Here is a 24319-nt window from a genome sequence, read left to right as displayed (position 1 = left end):
GGAGGCAGCCAATCAATGATTCTCTCTCATCATCAATGTTCTATCTCTCTCTCGTCCTTCCTCTTTTAAGTCAATAAAACTATATTTAAAAAACAAACTAGCATTTCAGGTGGCCTATGAGGTTTTTACATAAATTATCTCATTTAATCCACCACGATGCTCTGATGTAGGCACCATTACCCAGATTTCAGAGGCGAGGATGCCACAAGTTGGAGAGGTTTGGTAACTTGTCCACCGTCTCACAGCCAGATCATGGTAGACTTGGAAACAGAACGGAGGTCTCCCGAGTCCACAGCTGTGCCTCCCCGGCCGCAGGGAAACCGCAGGCCCCCCAGGGATGGTTGTGTCGTTTGTGCCCTATCCTAAAGCATCCTGCTGTGAGGCTAGAGGACAATGTAGCTGAAATGCAGCGGCTTCCTGCAAGCCATGTCCCCATGAGGTTGCGTCTGCTCGGAGGGACAGACACACCCATTGACGCAGGTGCTATCTAGCAGCCCTGAAGGCGGGGCTGGGTCCCTGGGAGAGAGTCAGGCTCAGACAGTCAATCTGCAGAGATCTGAGGTCACTAGGTGGCCAGTGTCACACGGACCCTCGCCTCCAGGTCAAGTGAACCCTCCTACTGCTTCACAGATCCTCCCCCGACCTCCCCTACCCTCATGATATTGGATTTTCTCAGTGTCATGGTTCAGTCACCCAGACCTGGTATCAGATGGGCTCGTCCCAGCTTTGCCTGTACAAGCCTCAAGTTTTTCATCTACATCATGGGGGCGATGGCAGTGTTTATCGCATGGGGTTGTTGAGAGAATTCAACAAATTAATGCACATAATTATTTAGCCCAGGGCCTGGTATATAGATAAAGCTCAATAAATACTAGTAGCTACTATTGTTTTTATGGTTAATATTTAGGGCTCTGGGGCCCAGCAGCTGCTTTGGGACAGTCCTAAGCATAGCACTCCATAGGAAGTAGCTGAAATACATTTGTTCTATTAAAATACCAGTGTTTTGACCTATCTGGTTTTGCTCAGGGGTCCTGGGTTCGATTCCGGTCAAGGGCACGTGCCTCGGTTGCAGGCTTCATCCCCTGCCCTGGTCAGGGCACAAGCAGGAGGCAACCAATCAATGTGTCTCTCTCTCATCAATGTTTCTGTCTCTCCCCCTCCCTTCCACTCTCTCTAAAAATCAATGGGAAAAAATATCCTCAGGTGAGGATTAACAGAACAATAAAATAAAATACCAGCGTTTCTCTTCTCTATCAAGTTAGCCACCACCTGTGAGAACATCAGAGGCAAATGGGGCAGATAATAGAGAAAATGCCCCCTTTCAGAGCGATGGAAGCTGAGTCCCGGAGGGAGGAATTGACCACCCAAGCAATAAAGGTAGAGAAGGCTTAAACTAGGTCTCATGTGTTCTCCATAACAGTACCAAACCCTTTCCTGGGTCCACCTGCTGACCGGGCCCATGGACAAGACCACCGCAGGCAAAGACCCGGAGGTGGGGTTGGGGCCAGGAATCATGCACTCACTCACAGGCAGTCGCTGGCCTGAGGGATGTAATAGAAAGCGGGGACTCTGGCTTCATACTTGGCCTTCACACGGAGGTTCCCATTGTGGGTCATGAACTGCAAAACAACAGCAATTTGATGGTAATATTAGAACTTGCAAAATATGAAATGAAACCATGGTCTACCCAGAAGGCCACTGTTCTCACTGGCTCCTCCGCTGAGTCAGGAGACAGTTGCAGGGGAATTTCACACTGCCCACCAGAATTAACCAAAAAATAAAAGACCAGCGTTTGCTAGAAAGGCCAGAGCAATGTGGTGCTGGAACAACTATGCCTCATAGAGGCAGAATGCACCACAGTTCCCACACACTGGTTCACTTGATCCCCTTAGCCATTTTAATATTACCATCTCCATTTTAGAGGCTCAGAGAGGTTAGGCGATTTACCCAAGGTAACACAGCTAGTACATGGAGAGCTGGGATTTGAACCCAGGCTTGTCTAACTCCAAAGCTCATGTTCTTCCTCCTACCCCACCACCACCCCCACAGCTGGCCAGGACCCCCAGCAACAGTGCCCGCAAGTCTGTAGGCAGTACAGGTAGCTGAAGGCGGAAGTCAATGCTGATCCCCTAGAGTTCTAGATCAGGATTATCACCGGGGCCCTTTGACACCTGAGAGACCCAGAGACACATGGAACAAGAGTCAGCACGCAGCGACAGCAGTGGCTTATCTGGGGTGAGGGCAGTGTGGGAAGAAACATCGGGCTTTTCATAGATCGAGCCCTATCCTTTCCCCCCTCCCCCACCCCCCATCCCAGGGGCCACTGAGCTGTATCACAGGATTTCCATGGGCTTTGGATCTTGGGTTCACATCCCAGCTGTGCCACTCAGTCACGGAGGGACCCTCGGGCAATACTTAACCCCTGAGCTTCAGGGAGCTCACCTGCAACACTGGAGAAAATATAACAGGGGAGGTACCAGTATGAGGCACAAACAAATAACCTTTGGGTTTCGGTGCTGGGTTGCGGGTTTCCTGACCTTCTACGCTAGCATGTAAGCTCCATGTGGACAGATTTTACCTTGCTGGCTTTAGCTGCTCCAGCACATGGTGGGCATCCAGTAACCAAGTGTTGAACGAATAAGTAAAGCATCTAGCCCAGCGGCCTAGCACAGTGCCTGGCACACAGTGGGCGCTCTTCCCCAACAGAGACCGTGGGCCTGCTTCCCCAACAGTCCTGAAATCCTCCGCCAACCAACAGAGTTTAGGACCGCCTGCTCTCAGACGGTGTCCTGGCCAAATTGGCATTTTCCTCCAGGCTGAAGGTGTCCTCCATCACCAGAGGTCAGCGGGGCCAAGCAGACCCCTTCCTGGCTAGGGGGGCAGGAGGGAGAGAATAGACTCAGGATACTGGACCTGGGATGCTTCCGTTCCAGTCCGGGGCTTCAGCTAATGAGAACAGTCGCTCCTAACTGACTGGTACTTTGTGCCTGCATTGAGCCCCGTTTAATCCTTACAGCAGCCTGTGAAGGGGGGTGGGGAGGGGGTGTCCCCATAACACAGACGTGGAAACTGAGGGTCCACAACTAGGGTTAAAAAAACAAGCTCAGGGCCTCCCCCTCCTAAATAAACAAGTGAGGACGTCAGGATTTGAACTCGGGGCCTCTGTCTCAGCCACAGGTCTGATAGGCTGTGTTTTCTTTCCCGAGTGATGCCTCTCTCTGGGCCTGAGTCCTTCCCTGTAAAATGGGGGCGCCCTGCCCGCCGCCGCCGCCCCCTGCGCCCCTTGCTACCTCCACAACACTGTCGTCCCAGAAGTCCAGCCTCACGGACTTCACTTTGCTGATGTCTGGGAAGTTCCGGTGGACGCCGGAGCAGTTCAGGCAGATGAAGACGCCCAGCTTGTAAGAGGCCCAGTCGGGGTCTGCGGGCGACAGGGCGGCAGCCGGACTAGGTGGGGAGCTGGGCGAGGACACCAGGGCTGGCCTCCCGGGGCGATGCGCGTGCTGGGACGCCTTCTCCCCGGTGCCCCCGCCTTGGGGGAACCGAGAATGCCAGCATGCACGCGGGTCGCCGCGCGGTAAAGACCTTGGAACAGAACCATCTGGAAGGAGTTCTGGGAATCGGGCAGGAGGCTGCGGCGCGGGACGCCGGAACCGAGAGGGGAGCGCGGTCCGAGGGGAGCTGCAGGGGGAAGCCTGGCTCCCGGGCTGAGTCAGGACACTCCTGCGGGAACCTGACACTTCCCACCCGGTCCACCTCCGCAATTTCAGAGGCTGCGGGGGCAGGAAGGTGGGGAGACCGGGGGCGCCTGGGGGAGCGGGCCCTGCAGGGTCAGGGGGCGCGGGCTGGGACCCCTCGGGGTGTGGATGTCACAGACCAGTGCGTGGAAGGTGGCGTCAGGGGCCGAGGTCCGGAGAGGTGGGGGTCTGGCCGGGAAGACGGGTCAGGGCCCCCGGGTCCGGGATCGGGGGTTGGGATCCGGACGGGGCGGGTGAGGGCGCAGGGTCCGCTTGGGAGATTCGCGCTCGGCGTCTGCGGGAACCTGGCTCCGAGGGTGACATGGGGTCCAGCGGGGCCCGCGGACCCAGCCCAGGAGGGGTGGGGGTCTGGCGGCTGGGGTCCCGTCCGGTCCTGCCCGCCGCGCCCTTACCCGCGGCCCCGCAGTCGGCGCAGTGCGCGTTGCCGGTGCCCGCCGCCCGCAGCAGCTCCAGCAGCCGCTTCTTGTTGCGCTCGCGGTCGCCCATGGCGGGCCCGGCAGGCGGGCGGACTCAGCGGGGCTCGGCCGGGCGACCCCCGGAGCCGCGGCCGCCCATGGCCCGTGCGCTCGCCGGCAGGTGGAGAGGGACGCGGCCCCCGCGCCTCCAGCTCCGCGCGCCGCCGCCAACCCCGCCCCGTCCCGCCCCGACGTCCCGCTCCTCCCTCGGCGCGGTGTCTCCGGGCTCCGCGGGCTCCGCTGCCGCCGCGGCGGGACCAGGCGAGGAGGGAGCCCCGCGCGGGGCTCGGAGTCCCACTGGCTCCAGATCAAATCCTGGCCGCCACCTGCTAGCTAGGCCCACCTAGTCCACTCCTCTGCGCCTCCGCGCCCACCTCCGGAGAAGGGAAATAAAGGTATGAGCCGTCTTGGGGCTCCTTGGAAAGTCAAACAGGATCTAACTTCCGTTAAAGCGTCTGCAGATACGGACTTTACATCTACTTGCAGCGGTTCTCAACCTGTGGGTCGCGACCCCTTTGGGGGTCGAACGACCCTTTCACAGGGATCGCCTAAGACCATCGGAAAACACATATATAATTACATATTGTTTTGGGGATTAATCACTATGCTTTAATTATGTTCCATTTGTAACAATGAAATTGGGGGTCACCACAACATGAGGAACTGTATTAGAGGGTCGCGGCATTAGGAAGGTTGAGAACCACTGACTTAGAGCTTTAGAGGCCTGCAAAGGCCACCTCCTCAGGAAGCCCTCCCTGATTCCCAGCCTCGAGGAATCCCTCCGAAGGGGGCCTCCTAGAACACCAACACCGTTCTAGAGCTTTTCCATCCCTTTGGGCCCCAGCACCTCTGTCTGCCTTGCATCAGTGACTCGTATATTTATGTAAACCCTCCTCCCTCTGACAACCACTCACGCCTGATAGTCTGCTGTCAGTAGTTTTATTTCTGCATCTCACACAGCTCCTGGAAATAGTACCTACATACTATTTTTAGAAGTCAAATAAATAGTTGCATGATCACCAGGAAGTGTGGTTTCACCAGCGTGGACGTGCCTGAAGTATGGTGTGTGTTTTTAATGATTGAGAGAGAGATAGGGAGAGGGGAGAGAGGAGAGGGAGAGGGAGAAGGAGAGGGAGAGAGAGAAGAGGAACACCGATGGGTTGTCTCCCACACATACCCCGACTCAGGATCAAACCCACCACCCTGGCGCATCTGGACGAGGCTCTAACTAACTGAGCTACTCGGCCAGGGCCCCCTGAACAGCTGTATTTGTGAAGTGTGGGCAGGGCCTAGGTGGCCTTGAATGTGGGCTTTTTATGAATCCCTGGTCCCCTCCCACATCCTGTCACTCTTTGACATCATCCTCAGGGACCCACGGGCTTCTGTCTGGTAAGACACACACTGCACACCCTTGCCATCTCCCCTGTAGGTAAACACCCACCTGCCGTCCACATGTGGCTTAGCAACTGATGTGGTAGCTGACACACCTGCATGCACATGCCAGTCGGTGCAATGGGAGGAATCCAGGCTTTTGAGTCTTGGCTCCATCACTCACTGTGTGGCCCTGGGCAAGTGCCTTCGCTTTTCTGAGCCTCCGACTCCAAACCTGTCAAATGAGGATTGCAAGGTCTGCTTCACAGGGTCACCCAGATGTGCCAGGACAGGGCACACAAAGCCCTCAGAACATGGTGGCTCCCTGCTGCCCTGCCCCTCTGGTCCGCCCGTGGGATCGGCATCTGGAATGCCCTGTGTCATTTCTCATCTTCCAGAGGGTGGGGGAAGTCAAGCTCCAGGCCCTGGGAAAGGAGAGTCGTGACAGGGGGTCTGGGGGTGAGTGTCTAGCCCAGGAGCAGCTCCAGAGGAAGCAGTGAGAGCCCCGCGGGTCAGAGGGCACGGGACTGTTTACCAAACGGGCCGAAGGATGATTCATTTCCGCTGCTCAGATGAAAAAGGGGACAGAAATAAATCTCCCAGGAGAAAGATGGGAAAGGCCTTCTAAGGTATGAAGGGTGGGGGAGGAGGGACATAGGGGGCAACGAGGGGACAGGCCGAGGACACCACTTCTCAGCTGCTAAACACCGGGGCAAAACTGAGGCTGGCGGGGGTTCCTGGGCACCCCAGCCCTCCAGGGTCCATGCACTGTGTCCCACTGAGCTGCTCTCTTCTTGGACCTTGAGCCTCACAGCCCCCTCCCCGGATGTCAACCCCGGGAAATGGAGCATCTCCCTCGCCAAGGAGCCAGAGATGGAGAGGCGCCTTCCGTTTCCCCTTCTCCAGTCCTGAATTCCAAGCCTTACGGTGGAGTTTCAGGCAGCCTCGCGTAAAGCAGGAAAAGGTACTACTGTTGTTTCTTTCTTTCCTTCTTTCTTATTCTGTGTTTTACGGAGTTTCACACCATTTATTTTTATTTTTTTACATTTTTATTGATTTCAGAGAGGAATGGAGAGGGAGAGAGAGAGAGAAACATCAATGATGAGAGGGAATCATTGGTCAGCTGCCTCCTGCACGGCCCCCACCACTGGGGATCAAGCCCGCAACCCAGGCACGTGCCCTTGACCAAATTTTGAACCTGGGACCCTTCAGGCCACCGGCTGATGCTCTATCCACTGAGCCAAACCAGCCAGGGCAGAGTTTCACACCATTTAATAACAAGTTCCAGGAGAGCCAGCTGTGTGAGAACAGCATGGTGTCCTCAGAGGAGTTAAATTACCGGCATCAGAGAGCAAATAAGGGCTGGACCAGGGACCTACATCCCGAACTCCTAATGTGGCCTCCGTCGGCCCCAGGTTATGTCCCCAACCCCACAGGACAAGCCTGCTCTCCCTTCAGTCTTCCCATTCCTGGATTGTTTTTTGGTATTATTTCTTTTATTTTTTAAATTGATTTTGAGAGAGAGAGAGAGAGAGAGAGAGAGAGAGAGAGAGAGAGAGAAAGAGAAACATCAATTTGTTGTTCCACTTATTTATGCATTCATTGGCTGCCTCTTGTATATGCTCTGACCGGGTATCGAACCTCCAACCTTGGTATATATATATCAAGCACCCAGCCAGAACTGGCTTTTTTTTTTTCATTTTAAAAAGTATTTTGGTAAAATTTCTATAACATAAAATTGGCCACTTTTAAGTGTACAATCCAGTGGCATTAATTACATTCACAATTTTGTGCAACCATCACCACTATTTCCAAACATTTATTTCCAATTATATATATTATTCCAATTATATATATATTTCCAATATATATAATTGATTTCAGAGAGGAAGGGAGAGGGAGAGAGAGAAACATCAATGATGAGAGAGAATCATTGATTGGCAGCCTCCTGCATGCCCTACACTGAGTATCGAGCCCACAACCAGGGCATGTGCCCTGACCGGCAATCAAACTGTGACCTCCTAGTTCATAGGTCAACACTCAACCACTGAGCCACGCCAGCCAGGCCCGAAACTTTTTTTTATCACCACAAAGAGAAACTCTGTAACCTACTTATGAGGACATGATCACAGCTGAGCTCAGCCCTTGCCGGGTAGCTCAGTGGGATAGACTATAGAGCATCATCCCAACATGCCAAGGTTGTGGGTTAAATCCCCAGTCAGGGCACATACAAGAAACAACCTTGACTGTACCAATAAGTGGAGCAACAAGCTGATGTTTCTCTCTCTCTAAAAATCACTCAATTAAAAAAAAAGCTGAGCTCAGCCCTGTGTTCCGGAACCAGAAGCTGCTGCTGAGGGAAGAGCACTGAGCACTGGGCCAAAGGCTGCTGTGACTGGGATGGGGGCCAGGGCTGGAGGGGAGAGGTGGACAGAGGCGGCCTCGCTCCTGGGCTCAGTGCATTCAGCAGCTGCTGGGGTGAGGGGGCAGTGGGCCCTGGGACAGAGTGTCCTCTCTCAGTGACGTTCCCAGGATCCCTCAGAGGACAAACATCCAGCCCTGCTCTCAGGATCTCCGTCTGTCTGTGCGAGGAGCCCAGCTGAGACAGGGCCGGAGGAAAGCCTTCAGTCACATTCCCAGCCCTGGACCGGGCCCAAGATCCCCAGGGACTAGACCACAACCCCTTTGAAAATTTAAATAATTTTGTCTGATAGTTTCCGAATTTTAAAATAAACACACATAATTAAACACTGCCCACAGTGATGGCCACCTTTATTCAGGGATTGCTGTATGTCAGGCCCCTTACATACATTATTCCATTTCATCTTAAATACAACCCTGAAGTACAGACTATTTTATGCCCATTTTACAGATGAGGCAACTGAGACCCTGAGAGAGAATTTTAGTAAATTTGTCCAAGGTTACCCAACTGAGATGATGTTCCAGCGGGGATTCAAATCCACATTTGCCTTGGGCTCTTTTCATCAGTGTATAAGGTTGAACAGTCTGAAGTTGACTTACAAAAACAGTAATGGCAACAACATGCAGTTCAACCTAATATTATGCTTTTAATAATCTCACCATCAATTTTCATGAACATTCTCATGAACTTCCTTCTGGTCTCTTTTTTAAATTTAATTATATATTAGTATATATATATATGTGTGGGTTTTTTTTGAGAGAGAGAGAGAGAGAGAGAAAGAGAGAGATATCGGTGGAAGAGAAACATTTACCCGCTGCCTCCTGCACGCTCCCTACTGGGGATTGAGTCCAAAACCCGGGCATGAGCCCTGACTGGGAATCTAACAGGTGACCTCTCGGTGCATGGGACAATGCTCAACCAGCAGAGAGCCACACCGGCCAGGGCCCTTCTGGTCTTTTATACATCTTTTTATCTGATTGGGACCATATTTTTCATATAATTTTGTATCTTGTTGTTTTTTTTACTTTCTTTACATATCAATCTGTTTCATGTTGTCTTAATTATATTATTATACTAGTAGATGCTTCGTGACAATTTGAATGGCTATGTAACATTGCATGAGAATGTACTTTTCCTTGTTGGACCATTTGGTCACATGTGCGTTCCATGACAGCCCTGGTGCAGCTCACCCTCAGGTGGAGGAGACAGAAAACGAACAGAGAAACAAATATGCCTCCACACACATGGTATCAGAGTAGTAAATGCTACAGAGGAAAACGGAATAAGGGGATAGAGAGGGATGGAAGGTGCTATTTTAATAGGGAGGTCAAAGGAGCCCTCTCTGCACCTGAAGGGGAGTGGAGTTTGCCACCCCAAAATATGCCTCTTTGGGATATTATGTTAAGATAATGTTAATCATTATCTTAATGTAAAAATTAAGTCATTTTTAAGGCACGGAAGACTCCACTGCCTAAAGGAATTGAAAGGGCCTGCCCAGGAAGGGAGCCCCCAGCACGGAGAACTCTGGTTTAAGGAGAACTAGGCCTGACCTGGCAAGTCCCATTAGATCAAAGTCCTCTCTGTGTCCTGCAGTTTAAATGAAAGACATTTGCTTACCAAGCATTTGCTTTCCATCTCCATGTGAATTGCCTTCCTCCCCTTTGAAATCTCATACCACAACCCCCCTTTCCTCCTTAGCTCAAGATGGCATAGAAACCTTAACTGCCCTCTTTGTCCCTGGACCCCATGGTTTTATGGAAGCCCTGCACGTTCATATGTAATTAAATTTGGTGATTTTCTTCCATTAATCTGTCTTATGTTGTTTTAATTATCTGACCAGCCAGAAGACCAAGGAAGAGGAAAAAAGAAAATTTCCCCTCCCCCACCCACTGAAGCGAAGATTTGAAGGAAGAGTTCCAGCCAAACAGGCACCAGTCTGAAAGAAAAGTGTCCCAAGAAAAGGGAACAGCAAGTGCAAAGGCCCTGGGGTGGTAACATGCTTTGGGTATGCTTTGTCCCCCTCCTTTGAGCACAGAGCTGTCCAGCTCCTTATCGTTGTACCTTGCTCTCCTACTTCAGCTCCTTCCTCCTCTACACCACCCTTCTGCCCAGCCCCCATTGGTCTGTCAAACCCCCGCCTGCATGCCCAGATTCAAATGTTATTTCTTACAGCTTGTCCTTATTGCCCCTCACCTATGTTCTCACAATGTTCATATTTCTATTATGATAATCATCACATTGTAATATGATTTTTTAAAATCTGTTTTGGCCTGGCTGGTGTGGCTCAATGGTTGGGCATCAACCTATGAACCAGGAGGTCACGGTTCAATTTCCAGTCAGGGCACATGCCCAGGTTACGGGCTTGATCACCAGTGTGGGGCGTGCAGGAGGCAGCCAATCAATGATTCTCTCTCATTATTGATGTTTCTCTCTCTCTCCCCCTCTCCCTTCCTCTCTGAAATCAATAAAAAAAAAAATCTTTTTAATCTGTTTCATTCCAGTTGGCAGTGATCTCGTTAAGAGCAGATTGTCACATTCATCTTTGTACTGTTGGTGCAAGCAATAGGCCTGAAAAATGTCGCGTATCCCATGTATGTGCTGTGCCCAGGACAGGCAAATCCATAGAGACAGGCAGCAGATTAGTGGTTGCCCGGGGCTGGGGGAGGGAGGCTGGAGAGTGACTGCTAAATGGTACAGGTTTCCTTTTAGGGTGTTGAAATGTTCTAAAAACAAGATAGTGCTGATTGCTGCACAACACTGTGAATGTACTAAATGGCAATGAATAAATATACTTTAAAAGGGCTAAAATGGTGTATTCTGTTATGTGAGTTTTGCCACATTAAAAACAATTTTGGGCCGAAACCGGTTTGGCTCAGTGGATAGAGCGTCGGTCTGCGGACTGAAAGGTCCCAGGTTCGATTCCGGTCAAGGGCATGCACATGGGTTGCGGGCACATCCCCAGTAGGAGATGTGCAGGAGGCAGCTGATCGATGTTTCTCTCTCATTGATGTTTCTAACTCTCTATTCCTCTCCCTCCCTCTCTGTGAAAAATCAATAAAATATATTTTTTTAAAAAACAACAATTTTGGTTGAAATGAGGATTTGAGAGCCTCATTACACAGGCAGCCCAACGTATGGGAGCTTGCGTTCTGAATAAAACACATCCCAACAGAGATCTACATAGTTGAAAAGTCCAGTTGTGAAATGTCTTGGATAGAAACACAAGATGACGAAGTATTTACATTTTACATCATTAAGTGAAGCACTCAGTAACGTCAGTCACAGAGGTTTAGTCCCAACCACAACGGAAGGGATTAGGGTGACATCTGTTGGAAGTTTGATTTGAACATTGGGGTGCTACCCTATTGAACTAGAGTTTTTTGTATTTTTTAATCCTCACCTGAGGATATTTTTTTCCATTGATTTTCAGGGAGAAGAGAGGAGGAGGGGAGAGAGGGGGGGGGCATCAGTGTGAGATAGACACATTGACTGGTTGCTTCCCAAACTCAAGGCACATGCCCTTGACTGGAATGGAACCCACAACCCTTCAGTCCCAGCCGACGCTCTAACCACTGAGCAAACAGCCAGGCTATAGTTAATGTTTTTATGTCAAATTTTAGAAATGTCTGACTAGGTCAAGGTCATGAAGTTGTGGAGCACGAATTTTCAATGTTTATCCCAAACAAAAATTAACCTTTCGGATGTAATATATGTAATCATTAATTTATTTTTTCCAACAAACAGTGAGCCTCCTGACGTGCTGGGTGTTGTAGGGGATATAATTCGCCCTGTCTCCCTCATGCACTGTACACTCTGAGGGGTCTGGAGAGGCTCGGAGAGGTGACATCCCTTGCCCCAGTTCACACCGTTAGCACTCCGAAGCTGGAACACAGGCTTAGAACACAGAGCGACCCAAACCACTGGGCTCCTCTGTCTCCAGCGGGGATGTTGAGACACCAGGAATGGATTTTTTAAAATATATTCTAGTTGGTAGCTTCCAAATCACTTTGGGGGAAATGTATAGTTAAACACAGGGACAAAGACATGTAGTCAAAAGCAAAACAAGACAAAAAGCCCTATAGTTCAAGACAATATGTATTATGAGGAATATAATGAGGGGGAAGGATGCTTCTGGCTTTGAAGACGGGGAGGCGTCTCCGGGCAGGAGGTACCCTTGTTAGCACTTAAAACGTGAGCAGCCGAAACCGGTTTGGCTCAGTGGATGGAGCGTCAGCCTGCGGACTGGAGGGTCCCGGGTTCGATTCCGGTCGGGGGCATGTGCCTTGGTTGCGGGCACATCCCTAGTGGGGGATGTGCAGGAGGCAGCTGGTCGATGTTTCTCTCTCATCGATGTTTCTGACTATCTCTCTCCCTTCCTCTCTGTAAAAAATCAATAAAATATATATTAAAAAAAAAAAGTGAGCAGAATTCAGACCATTTTGAGGAGAGAGCGTTTGAGGGTAAAGGACCAGCAGGTGCCAAGTGACAGAGGTGAGATGGTGTGGAATTCGAATCCTCCACTCACCCCCAGTACTGCTGCTCTGAGTTCTCTCCCTCAGGCACTGTGCTTTTCCCACACTACCCCTCTCCCTGGCTCATCCCACACATTTCTTTTTCAAATATATTTTCATTGATTTTAGAGACGAAGGGAGAGGGAGAGATAGAAACATCAATGATGAGAATCATCGATCGGCAGCCTCTTATGCAGCCCCTACCGGGGATCGAGACTGCAACCTGGGCATGAGTCCTGACCGAGAATCAAACCATGACCTCCTGGTTCATAAGTTGATGCTCAACCATCTGAGCCACACGGGTCGGGCGCACATTTTTATGGAATAAAGTGCCATCTCTATGTGCTGATGGCCTCCAAATCTATACCCAGCACTGTCTTCTCCTTTAGTTTCAGACTTACACCTCTATCTACTAGACATCTCCCACCTGATGTCTTGCAAAAATGGATGTGTAGGTGTGTTTTTTTAAAAATCACGAAATAGAAAATATCAAAGTGCATCATATGTGTAAACCAAAGTTTAATAAAGCAGTTGTTTCCCATGTACATTATGGTCAAAAACCTTTAAAAAACACAGTAAGTAGATGACAAGCTAGACATAATGACAAAAGAAGTGGGAGGAGCAGGGGCGTATGCATGTGGGCAACAAACCCAGGGAAGTGAGAAGGAGCTGGTTTCTGGGGAAGATGACGACTTTCATTTTGAACCCAGATTCTGGTTTACAGTAAATCAGGCACAGTGGTTGCCTCTTTCCCTTCCACCTCCAGCCTCTGGTCAAAGCAATTCTGAATGAATGCTCCAGGGAGCGAGGGTTTCCCCACAAGCTCGTTAATAATTGGCTCCCCAGCTCTAGCTGGTTTAGCTCAGTGGACAGAGCGTTGGCCTACAGACTGAAGCAAATCACTGGGCTCCTCTGGGTTCAATTCCAGTCACGGGCACATGCTCGGGTTGCAGGCTTAAACCCCAGCCGGGGGCGTGCAGGAGGCCGCTGATCGATGCTTCTCTCATCTTTGATGTTTCTCTCTCTCTCCCTTCCCCTTCCTCTCTGAAATCAATAAAAATATATATTTAAAAATAATAATTGGCTCCCCAGAAGAGATAATGCTTTAATGAGGAACTGACATTTCTTGAACCCTTATTATAAGTCATGTTCTCTACATCCAGTTTCTAACTAGACATCCTCTTAGTAGAAATGAGAGGCAGATACCATTACGTCCATTTCACAAATGAGGAAGCTGAGGCTCGGAGAGGATGAGAATCTGAGGTTGTGCAGGTAGCAAGTGACTTGTTGCACCTTGAGAGGGGACCACGTCACCTCCGAAAGCATCCATCACCAGGCTCCTTCCGTGGCTGCTGTAACACATTACCACAAACCTGGTGGCTTAAAACAACAGAAATTTATTCTCTCACAGCTCTGGAGGCCGGAAGTCTGAAGTGCAGGTGTTGGCAGGGTCGGTTCCTTCTGAGAGTGAACCTGTTCCACGCCTCTCTCCCAGCCTGTGCTGGCTATCCTTGGCCTTCCGTGGTTTGTATGTGCATCACTTCCATTTTGGGCTCCATCTTCACATGGCACTCATCTTCTTCTTCTTTTTTCTTTTTTTAATTCTCACCCGAGGATATTTTTCCATTGATTTTTAGAGAGAGGGGAAGAGAGAGGGAAAGACAGAGAAATATCGATGTGAGAGAAACACACCGATGGGTTGCCTCCTGCACCAGCCCGGACCAGGGCCTGGGCCCAGGAGGAGCCTGCAACCCAGATACGTGCCCGTACCCTTGACCGAATTCGAACCCGGGACCCTTCGGTCCACAGGTCAACAGTATATCCACTGAGCCCAACGGGTTAGGGCTGATCTTCTTATAAGGACACCAGTCATATTGAATTAGCCAGCCCCCCCTCCCACACACACACACCCCAGTGTGACCTCTTTTTTAAGTTTAACTAATTACATCTGCAATGACCCTATTTGGAAATGAGGTCATATTCTGAGGAGTCAGACTTCCTCATCTCTTTTTTGAGGGATACAATTCAACGCCCAATACCTCATTCCGCGGTATAAGCCCTGGAGTTAAAAGAAAACTATTTCCTATTGATTTGGAGGCTTTAGCACAAAAAGTTTACTTTATTTCTTGTTAGATTCCTAAGTTCCCCAGAAACCGGCTGGCTTTGTAGAATTCCCATGAGTGCTCCTTATGAACACTGACAATCCCTCACATCCCCACGGCGCCCTGGACACTATCCACCCCGCACTGCCGTCTCGTCTCGTAAAAACACAAATGCACCAGCTTTGCCTCCAAAAGCCACCTTCCTCCTGACGTCCCTGTTTTTCACAAAACTAGCGGTTCTCAACCTGTGGGTCGCGACCCTTTGGGGTCGAACGACCCTTTCACAGGGGTCACCTAAGACCATCGGAAAACACATATATAATTACATATTGTTTTTGTTCAATTTGTAACAGTGAAATTGGGGGTCACCACAACATGAGGAACTGTATTAAAGGGTCGCGGCAGTAGGAAGCTTGAGAACCACTGTAGTCTCCCCATTTCCTAGAAAGAATCCTTGCCATTCTCCTTCTATCTCCCAAGCTCAGTTCCTAGGGTTGCCAGTCGCTGGGGAAGACACACTGGCTCCCCAGCTCCTCCCCGGCTCCGGCCCCCTCACCTCATCCAGCCTCACCGTCCACCTCCGGCCGGTTCTCTAGAGTCTAGAGCTGTTCCAGTGATGGCGAACCTATGACACGCGTGTCAGGGGTGACACGCAAACTCATTTTTTTGGTTGATTTTTCTGTTAAATGGCATTTAAATACATAAAATAAATATCAAAAATATGTCTTTGTTTTACTATGGCTGCAAATATCAAAAAAATGTCTATATGTGACACGGCACCAGAGTTAAGTTAGGGTTTTTCAAAATGCTGACACGCCGAGCTCAAAAGGTTCGCCATCGACAGACACCTCCAGTCCGACGGCACGAACACCTCGGCGGCTCCGGGTACCTGGTGGCGCCGCCCCACCCCCCCCCGCCCCTGCATTCAAACACATTCGGCGCCTCACCCGCTTCCTTCCTTCCCTCCACGTTCCCGGAGGCAGTGGAGTAAGTCTGCGGGCCACCCAGGGCTCGGGATCGCGGCGCGGAGCTCCTCCCGGCGCTCACCGCGCGGCGCAGCCCAGCCGCGGCACCCCCCCCCCACCGCTCCGGGCTCCACACCTGGGCGGGCCCGGAACGCCGCTGCGGCCAGAATCGTTCTGCGGAAAGGCCGGGCTCTTTTGGGGGACGCACGCAGGAACCGGAAGTCAGTGGAGGAGGACCGAACGGTGGGGACGTACTCGTTTGACTCGGAAAATGAACGTCCCTAGTGTCCTCATGGCGGGAGGTAGGGTCCCTGCAGCACTGGGTTCGCTTCCCGTCCGCCCCGAGTCCCAGACCCAGGTCTCCTCTTGGAAGCCCCGCTGAGCCGACGGCGCTATCGAGCTCCTCTGGGTCACGGGTCCACGAGCGGCTCCTTCCCCGACTGGGCGGCGGGCGGGGGGCGGAGTCCCAGCCGCTTGCTCGCCCCTGGCTGCATGGCTTTCCTGTGGCTGCGGTGTCAGTGGCTTCCCATTGGTTTACAGAAGTCTTCCTTACGCGGGTTTCCCTCCGCCTGCAGACCCGTCAGCATGGTAGGAATCTTGAGAAGTGTGCAGAAGAAGATAAAACTCGCTCTTCTATCTACCACTCCGCTAAAACATTTTAATTTTACAAAATGGAGGGAAAATAAATGTCCATAACAAGAGAGATTAATTACAAAGAGATTCCTCTAAAGTTACAAATGTCAAAAATGTGAAGCAGTCGAAATTATTGTTTTAAACCCATGCTTCTTGATGGGCATAAAATAAGATTTCTAGGTTGTAAAGCTTAGGACATAGCCATAAAAATCAGAAGCTATCTCGTGAGTAAAAACAACAAAAAGCCCTGATGTTGAATTATATGTAGATACGGTTTTTAAACAACTTATTTTAATAATGATTCTCCAGGAGAACTTAAGATGGTCCACTGGTTCTTAAATTATGGGGAAGTCTAGGTCTAGAACATCCCAACTCACATTTTGCTAAATTTTCCTTGTAGGGAGGTGGAGATTTTTTCCAGTACCATTAGGATGGTCCTCGTTCCAAGCCCTACATAATTCCTGCTGTCGGAAAAAATCCACCGCATCCAAGAAAAGTATTCCCGACGTTGCTTTTTGTGACAAAACGACAAAGGAGTCTGGGAAGGCACTTGACAAGCTCTTCTCTTCGGAACAACAGGCTTCCATATTGCATGTGTTGAATACAGCATCTAATAATGAACTCGAAGCTTTCAAATTACTTCGTGGAAGAAAGTCCCTCAATCTTGTAGAGCACAGAAAAAAGTTTGGGCCATTCCAGAATTTGGAGAGTTTAATGAATGTGCCCTTGTTCCAGTATAAAACTACCGTACAGATTTGTAACTCCATTCTTTGTCCAGAGACTGAAGTGAAAAAGAAAAAGTCACAGGAAAACCGGCTCTTAAAAAAGCTCCTCAAACCAGAAATAGAAAGAGAGAGACTTAAGGTATACATACCCTTTTTTTATTCATGTCGATTATACTGTCTAAATATTTGAGAACCTAGTGTGCAAAGAACTATTCCGGGCACTAAGGGCTCTCAGGCAGCTTATAATTCAGTTGGGTTCAGCGATACATATATTAATAGATAACCCACTATACAAAATAGTATGTGATCGATACCAAAGAATGAGATATACAAATAGTACATGAGCCATTCCTTCAGAGGAGAGAACTGTGGGCTGTAACTGTTGGGGAAAGTTTACTGGGAGAACTCAACTTGTATCTTTGAGGGAGAGAATTAGGCTAGTGGGAAGAGGAGGGCATTCTAGGAGGCAAAACAGCGATGTAGAAGTAGGTCTGTGCAAAGTTTAACTAAAAGGGATGTTGAGATATCTGGCTGTATCTGACAGTTATGTTAGGAGTAATCAGAAATTAGGATGCAAAGATGAGCTATGCCAAAGAGTGACTCTCGAACGTCTTTCCAGCAGCATTTAAAGTTATTTTCTTCCTCCTTTAAAAGAAATAAAAATAAAAATGTTTTTTGTTGATTTTAGAGAGTGAGAGAGAGAGAGAAACATCAATTGGCTTCCTCATGCACGCTCCCTACTGGGGATCAGCCCTCAACCCAGGCATGTGCCCTGACCAGGAATCGAACCAGCGACCTTTTGGTGTATGGGACAATGCTCAACCAACTGAGCCACACCAGCCAGACAGAAGGCCTGTATTTTGTAGCTTTTGGGGCTTCCAACATATTTTGCCTTTATTTATTTTGTAATCCTCACCAAATTATTCTGCCTTTCATGGATATTTACCCATTCTTTAGCAGTAAAAGGGAGATGACTATAGAATTACAAAATGTTCCTGCTTATCTCTGTATCTGTAGGTCATGTTAATGTATATTGTCTGTATAACTAAAGGAGCCATGTGGAAGTGAGGTGAACCCAGACTTGGCACAGAGCTAAATCCATACATCCGGTTATCTGTTACACATGTCCTCTTCGAAGGCAACCTGAACTCAATACATTAAAAAACTCATCTCCCCCAACCTTCCCAAGTTGACCCACCTCCTAAGACCATCTTGATTAATGATGCCATATAGTTACTGCGATACAATTGGAGTTATCCTAGGCCCCTTGATCATCTCACATAACAATTTTACTCCCATTATCTCTGATCTCTTTCTTGTCCTTCTCATTGTCACTGTCTTAGGTTCTTAATACTTTGTCATATAACAGGTACCTAACACAAATCCCTACCTCTAGTCTATCTCTTCTGGTCCATCTTCCACACAGCTGTCCCTGATCTTTCTGAAATATAAATCTGTTACTCCTGAATGGTATATGCTTTGCTGGCTCTCTGTGGCTCTCAGGATAAAGCAAGTTACTTTTTGCAGAAATCTGTGTACCCCTCTGCCCTTTTCCAACTTGTACTCTTTAATCCACTTGCTGAGTCTGAGGTGTCAAACTTTTAAGTGGACATCTGGGTGAAATAACTTCCTGCTTACCATTTTACTCGTTCTCTCAGTCCTTCAGTAAGTCTTTCCTGACCATTTCTTTTCTCTACAGTGTAAATATTGTTATGGCATATTTCTTACCACGTACGGCTGTGTTCCTGGTTCCCCGGCCTCTAGCAGTCCCCAGCAACATTTGAATGCCTACTTTGAGCTATGTGCTGAGAACTGACTGCTACTAGTTATCTTTTAATTACTCCTGCATGTCTTTCACAATTCTCAGTTTATAAACCATAAATATATTTCTATTACATTAACTAATTTGGCTTTCTGAGTCTGTCACTTAAATTTTGTATCTGTTAAAATGTTTACACTTGTAATGAAACCAGCCTTTTTGTTTTAGGCAGTTAACAGTATCGTATCCATTGTTTTTGGTACTCGGAGAATTGCCTGGGCTCACCTTGATCGCAAATTGGCAGTGCTGGACTGGCAGCATAAAGAATGTTGCCAGTTGGTGAAAGGAACATACACATCCTCTGTCTATTTAGAAGAGGTAAGGCAGTAACACCTCCAAATTCCTACCTGCTAAAGATCCTTGTATAGTTTAATCTACTGGTCCTGAAAAGAATCTAATAAAATAGTAAGGAGAGATTTTCTTTTGGTACTTATTACTCACCCATTCCAATTATGTTTTCCGTCATCGATTTTTTTAAAAATTTAATATTTAATATTTTTTTAAATTTTAATTCTTCATTTATTTCAAGAAATGTCTATATCAAAGGCAGATACTGAAAAAAAAAACAATGCTAAAGTTGATTCTAAATGTTATAGAATTTCATCACTATATTCGGAAAGCTTATTTTTAAATACTAACATTATCTGATTTGAGTCTTTGAAGGTTTGTGAGATGGGCAGTAATTATCATCCTGATTACACCATTGAAAACTGTTTCAATCAAGCACCCGATGCAATCAGTCAATTGTAAAGGGGATTGATTTTAGGCTAATTATTCTAACCCTATGCTTTACTGTAGAAGTTTTAAAAGGTTAATAAAACAGTTTTAACTTGTCTAATCTTAAAGTCAATATAGATTTTAGAAATTACGAGCCCATTTTACAAAAGAGGAAAGTAGTACTTAGGACTAAATGGTTTCTCTTAGCTTATCTGGTGCCCAATAGAACCATTACCAGAATTTGGCTATTCTGATTCTCCCATAAAATGCTTTTTCAATTACTAAAAAATTGTCAGTAGCAAAATAATGTAAGTTATGTAATTTTATTTTTAAAATAGAAATGGGACAGAGGGGACCCAGACAATAAAACGTACTGATTTACTTCTGCTCACTTATTTTATTTTGTTCTTTAAAGATTTCTCCGGTCATTTCAAAGATGCCCAAAGCTGACTTCTATGTTCTGGAAAAAACAGGACTTTCCCTTCAGAACTCAACTCTGTTTCCTATACTGCTACACTTGCATATCATGGAAGCCATGCTGTATGCCTTATTAAACACAACTTTTGCCCAGTGTGGCCAGCATCAGGTGCTGAGCATGAATCGAAATGCAGTGGGGAAGCACTTCCAGCTGATGCTGGGTGACAGCCGCACTAGTGGAAAAGAACTAGTGAAGCAGTTCCTCTTAGACGCTGCGCTGAAGGAAGAGCCGCGGGTATTCTTCCCGTCAGATAAGATAGTCCACTACAGACACATGTTTTCAGCTACTGACCAGTACAGAATAGAAGAGTTATATGATTCATTATTACAAGCTGTTGCCTTCTATGAATTGGCAGTGTTTGACACTGAACCTTAAAATTCTGATCACTAACATATGATCTGCTCTGTTATATTTATTAGCTTTAAAGTTGTAAAAAACCACACAAAAGTTTTGACATCCATGTTAATGGAAAAGAAAACATAGTTTGAGTGTATTTAATGTTTAAAGTCAGATTTTTGGCTATTGGATGGTTTATACAATAAGCCAAGGCCAAGTCCATAAATATCTTTGTGAGATTTTCTACCTTTTAGGTTTAAGTGTTAAACAGTAAGATATTTCCTAAACAGTCTAAATAAGAAACAAAGTTATCTTCCTTTAAAAGCAAATATCATCTATATTAAAGAATTTGCTGAAAAAGGGAATGAATTTTTCTGGGTGGTGCTCGTCGTGGGAATAAAGCTAAATATAATTGATAACACAACTTGTGGAATCCTCTTTTTATTCTGTAAATAGAACGTGGTTTGATGCACAACCTCCAAAAGGTGATTTTCATCAGCTCAATCTCTCAAGCCCAGAATAAACAAGCTTTGTCTAATAGGATCACTATCTTACTTTGAAATCTTTTAGTGGACAGACCATCTTTTCTTAAAAGTAGCACTTTTCCACATCTCTCCATTTTCCATTTTATCTGCCTTAGTTCAGACCGTCATTATATCTCACTTGTACTGAACCCAACTCTCTGATGTCAAAGCATTAAGCCGTTCCTTTAATCTAAAAGTGAAATATACTTTGGGGGGAAAATTCAAATAATCATAAATATGTATATATATAAAAGCCTAAGCAACTGTTCAACTGGTAGCTATGATGCACATTGACCACCAGGGGGCAGACACTCAATGCACAGATATGGAAACATGGAACAGACAGATGAATCTCAGAGGGAAGCGGGGAGGGCGGGAAGAGATTAACCAAAGATTTTATATACATACTAGAGGCCTGGTGCATGGCTTTGTGCACTGGTGCAGGCCAGGCCAAGGGACCCCACCAATGAATGAACTTGTGCACAGGGCCTCTAGTGTAAAATAAATGGAAGTCCTCTCAGCACCTCATAACTCCTTAGGAGTTTGGTATACACTCTAGATTTGCTGCTATGCCTGTGTAAACCTCTACACATAGTATATGGTTGTATACATAAATATATCCATCTTGGGAAATATTACAGATATCTCAAACTATTCATGTCTGAAACTATTCTCTTTCCTCCAGATCATCTCCTTTGCTACCGTTTTATACTTTGCTAAATGGCCTCACCATCCATTCAGTTGTTTATGCCAGACATGTGGTATTCTACTTCCCACATATTTCTAGAAATAGCTGTAAGTGAAAATGTGACTGTTTTAGACATTTATAAGCTAGGATATGAAGTATTGAAAAGTACTCAAAATTTGCTTATTTTTATCACAAAAATGAGTTTAAATCTAACAGGAATTTATCACCTTTAAGAATTGAAAAATATTTCCCCAAATTATGTTAAACCTAAAAAGAAAAAAGATATTAAAAATTCTAGCCCGGCCAGTGTGACTCCGTGGTTGAATATCGACCCATCAACCAAGAGGTCACCAGTTTAATTGCTGTCAGGGCACATGCCCAGGTTGCCAGCTCATTCCCCAGCAGGGTGTGTGCAGGAGGCAGCCCATTGATGAGATTTCTCTCTTCGATGCTTCTATCTCTATTCCTCTCCCTCTCTTTCTAAAAACCAATAAAAAAAAAATTAAAAAAATTCTATGGATTTGTTTTACTTTGGTTCCTCAATTATAATTATCAGAATTTTCTAATAATAAAACACCAAAAATTAACAGGTAAGAGCTCTATAGGTAGTGAACTCTTGTATTCAGTAGAAAAAAATCCATCTACTTTTTAAAAAATGCCTCAGGCAGATCTTAGTCTCTTATACAGGACTGAACCTGTGTAAGTTATAGCCTACAGCCAAACCTATACAATATCCAATATTTACTCAGGTGATTATATCTGGAATTCCTATGTAAATACTGGGTAAGGCCTTTTAGCTTTAGCCTTTAAGTCAATGTTATCAATACAAGAAAAAGTAGGTTAAATAAAAACACTTTAATACACATTTAAAGCAGGTATACATAAGATATTTTTCAACTGTGCAAAATTAGGATCCTTATCTTTTGAGGAGAAAATGTAATTCACCAGATAATGTAACTGAATATTAAGCTAATTAATACAAACACTTGAAATAGGAAACTATTTTCAGGTATCCCTGATTATATAATTGCAAAAATTATTTAAAGTGAACTGTGGAATTTTTAAATCTTGTAATTAAAAATACATTATTTCCTCCAAAAACATAACCTTCAGTGGAAATGGCTATTATATAGAAATCCTATAGTAGAATCCTTTGGTATGTGTTTTCTTTTTTTAATTCTTACCTAAGGACGTGGTTTTATTGATTTTACTGTGTTTTTTTAAGTATATTTTTATTGATTTTCAGAGAGGAAGGGACAGGGAGATAGAAAAACATTGGTATGAGAGTGAAACACTGATCGTTTGCCTCCACATGTGCCCAGGCTGGGAATAGAATCCATGATCTTTTGGTGTGTGGGACTGAAGCTCCAACCAACTAGGCCATACTGGCCAGGGCTGTTAAATAGCATTAAATCTTGAATGAAGTAGATATATTAACATCATTAATATCTATGAAATAAAACACAAATTATACAAAAATTCAAAAAAATATACAAGGTAACTGATTTGACTTGGCAAAATATACAAGATACCACATGTACGGTTGCTAAAAAACATTAATGAAAACTTGAATTCATAATCTTGATTCCACTTAGTCAACGTTCAGTATTCAATGGTGAAATATGCTGGAGTGCACCAAAAATAAAGTCAGGAAGCTCTTACTTTTTGTTGTTAATCCTCACCCAGGGTATTTTTTCCCATTGATTTTTAGAAAGAATGGGAGGAGAGGGAGACAGACACACACAGAGAGAAACATTGGTGAGAGAGACACACCGATTGGTTGCCTACCGCATGCGCACCAACTGGGGTCAGGGATTGAACCTACAACCCAGGTACGTGCCTTTGATGGGGAATCGAACCCATGGCCCTTTGGTATGCAGGCTGACCCTGAGCAGGAAGATCTTTATTTTATTTTTATTTTCTTTTTGTGGGGGGGAGATTTTACTTTTTGAAAAATGAAACAATTTCCTTCTTAGGAAGTTTTCTTATGCATCATACGTATATGTAATATTGTATTCTAGATTGCATAAATTTATTTAAGAGATTCATATTTACAACTTGACAGAGTACTCACACTTGGTTGGAGAGAGTTGAATTAAAGGTACCAGGAAAGGGAAAAATTATGGAGTAGTGTAGCATTGAACCCTCTTTAGAAATATCTTAGTGAACTCTAGCTCCTAGAAACAGCTCAGTTACATACATAAATACTCCAACAAAGCTAAATCAGATAATACAAAAATTTTTTTAAAATACCACATCATAAATACAAAATGCAACTCAAATTTTTTCATTTTAAATATTTGTGCACTAATAAAAATATACAAATATTCTGTTTTAAATGTACATTGAGATGTAAACTTCCACAAAAATCAATATAAAAATGTATCTTAAGGACCACACAATAATCTGTACAAGGCACTGTTAATGTGGAATATTAAGGGAAGTCAGCTGCCAAAGTGTTCACAGTCTCTTTTGCAATGTTAAGGTGAATTCCTTCAAGATAGTGGAGGAACCTGTCAAAATTACACAGAAAAATAATATTAATATTTCCATCAGGTGAGAATATGAATCTTGAAATAGCTATATAAAATGTTATTTCTATCGATCCTTTACCTTCTTTTACTTTTTCCTTGTTCTTTTAGCTTCTCAGTCCTACAAATGTTTCGAAGAGTTGGCAAGTATTCAATTATACTAGCTTGTCTATTACCCAGGTTGAGAAGAGATCGGCTAGAAAATACATTTTTAATGACTGCTATCCTCTTCCAAGCACAGCTGTAAATTAAAAGTAACCCATTACTTTTTATGTTTAATGCCC

The 24319-nt window shown here is 46.0% G+C and overlaps 3 protein-coding genes and 1 long non-coding RNA gene across 12 annotated transcripts in view; 1 reads left to right on the top strand and 3 right to left on the bottom strand.

Annotated features, from left to right (window-relative positions):
* Positions 1-15997, bottom strand: part of ADAP2 (ArfGAP with dual PH domains 2) — a 54473-nt gene extending 38476 nt beyond the window's left edge. For 2 of the 9 annotated variants that reach the window (XM_059669495.1, XM_059669497.1), the window contains exons 1-3: positions 4151-4406; positions 3291-3421; positions 1528-1619 (exon numbers count right to left, since the gene is read on the bottom strand). In XM_059669495.1, the coding sequence (XP_059525478.1) occupies positions 1528-1619; positions 3291-3421; positions 4151-4244 (317 nt within the window). In that variant the 5' untranslated portion in view covers positions 4245-4406. Of the gene's footprint in view, positions 1-1523; positions 1620-3290; positions 3428-4150; positions 4412-15467 lie in introns of those variants that run through there. The other 7 variants (XR_009449164.1, XR_009449163.1, XM_059669503.1 and 4 more) reach the window with 7 other exon arrangements.
* Positions 13020-15461, bottom strand: LOC132218356 (uncharacterized). The gene is made up of 2 exons (XR_009449165.1): positions 13832-15461; positions 13020-13561 (listed from the first exon to the last, which is right to left on the bottom strand). It is a non-coding gene; the product is annotated as an uncharacterized LOC132218356 (long non-coding RNA).
* TEFM (transcription elongation factor, mitochondrial) lies at positions 15789-20848 on the top strand. The gene is made up of 4 exons (XM_059669504.1): positions 15789-15886; positions 16618-17081; positions 18930-19079; positions 19894-20848. Exons 1-4 carry the CDS (start codon positions 15856-15858, stop codon positions 20329-20331), a joined length of 1083 nt encoding a protein of 360 aa, XP_059525487.1. The 5' UTR covers positions 15789-15855; the 3' UTR covers positions 20332-20848.
* Positions 20849-22667: 1819 nt separating this feature from the next.
* ATAD5 (ATPase family AAA domain containing 5) overlaps positions 22668-24319 on the bottom strand; it is a 42639-nt gene continuing 40987 nt past the window's right edge. The window contains exons 22-23 of the mRNA XM_059669494.1: positions 24118-24276; positions 22668-24017 (exon numbers count right to left, since the gene is read on the bottom strand). Coding sequence (XP_059525477.1) covers positions 23939-24017; positions 24118-24276 — 238 coding nt within the window. The 3' untranslated portion in view covers positions 22668-23938. The remainder of the gene's footprint in view (positions 24018-24117; positions 24277-24319) is intronic.

This window comes from Myotis daubentonii, chromosome 16, assembly GCF_963259705.1.
Source record: "Myotis daubentonii chromosome 16, mMyoDau2.1, whole genome shotgun sequence".
NCBI lineage: Eukaryota > Metazoa > Chordata > Mammalia > Chiroptera > Vespertilionidae > Myotis > Myotis daubentonii.
Note: the sequence above shows the minus strand (reverse complement) of the source record. Positions and strands in the feature narration are given on the sequence as shown.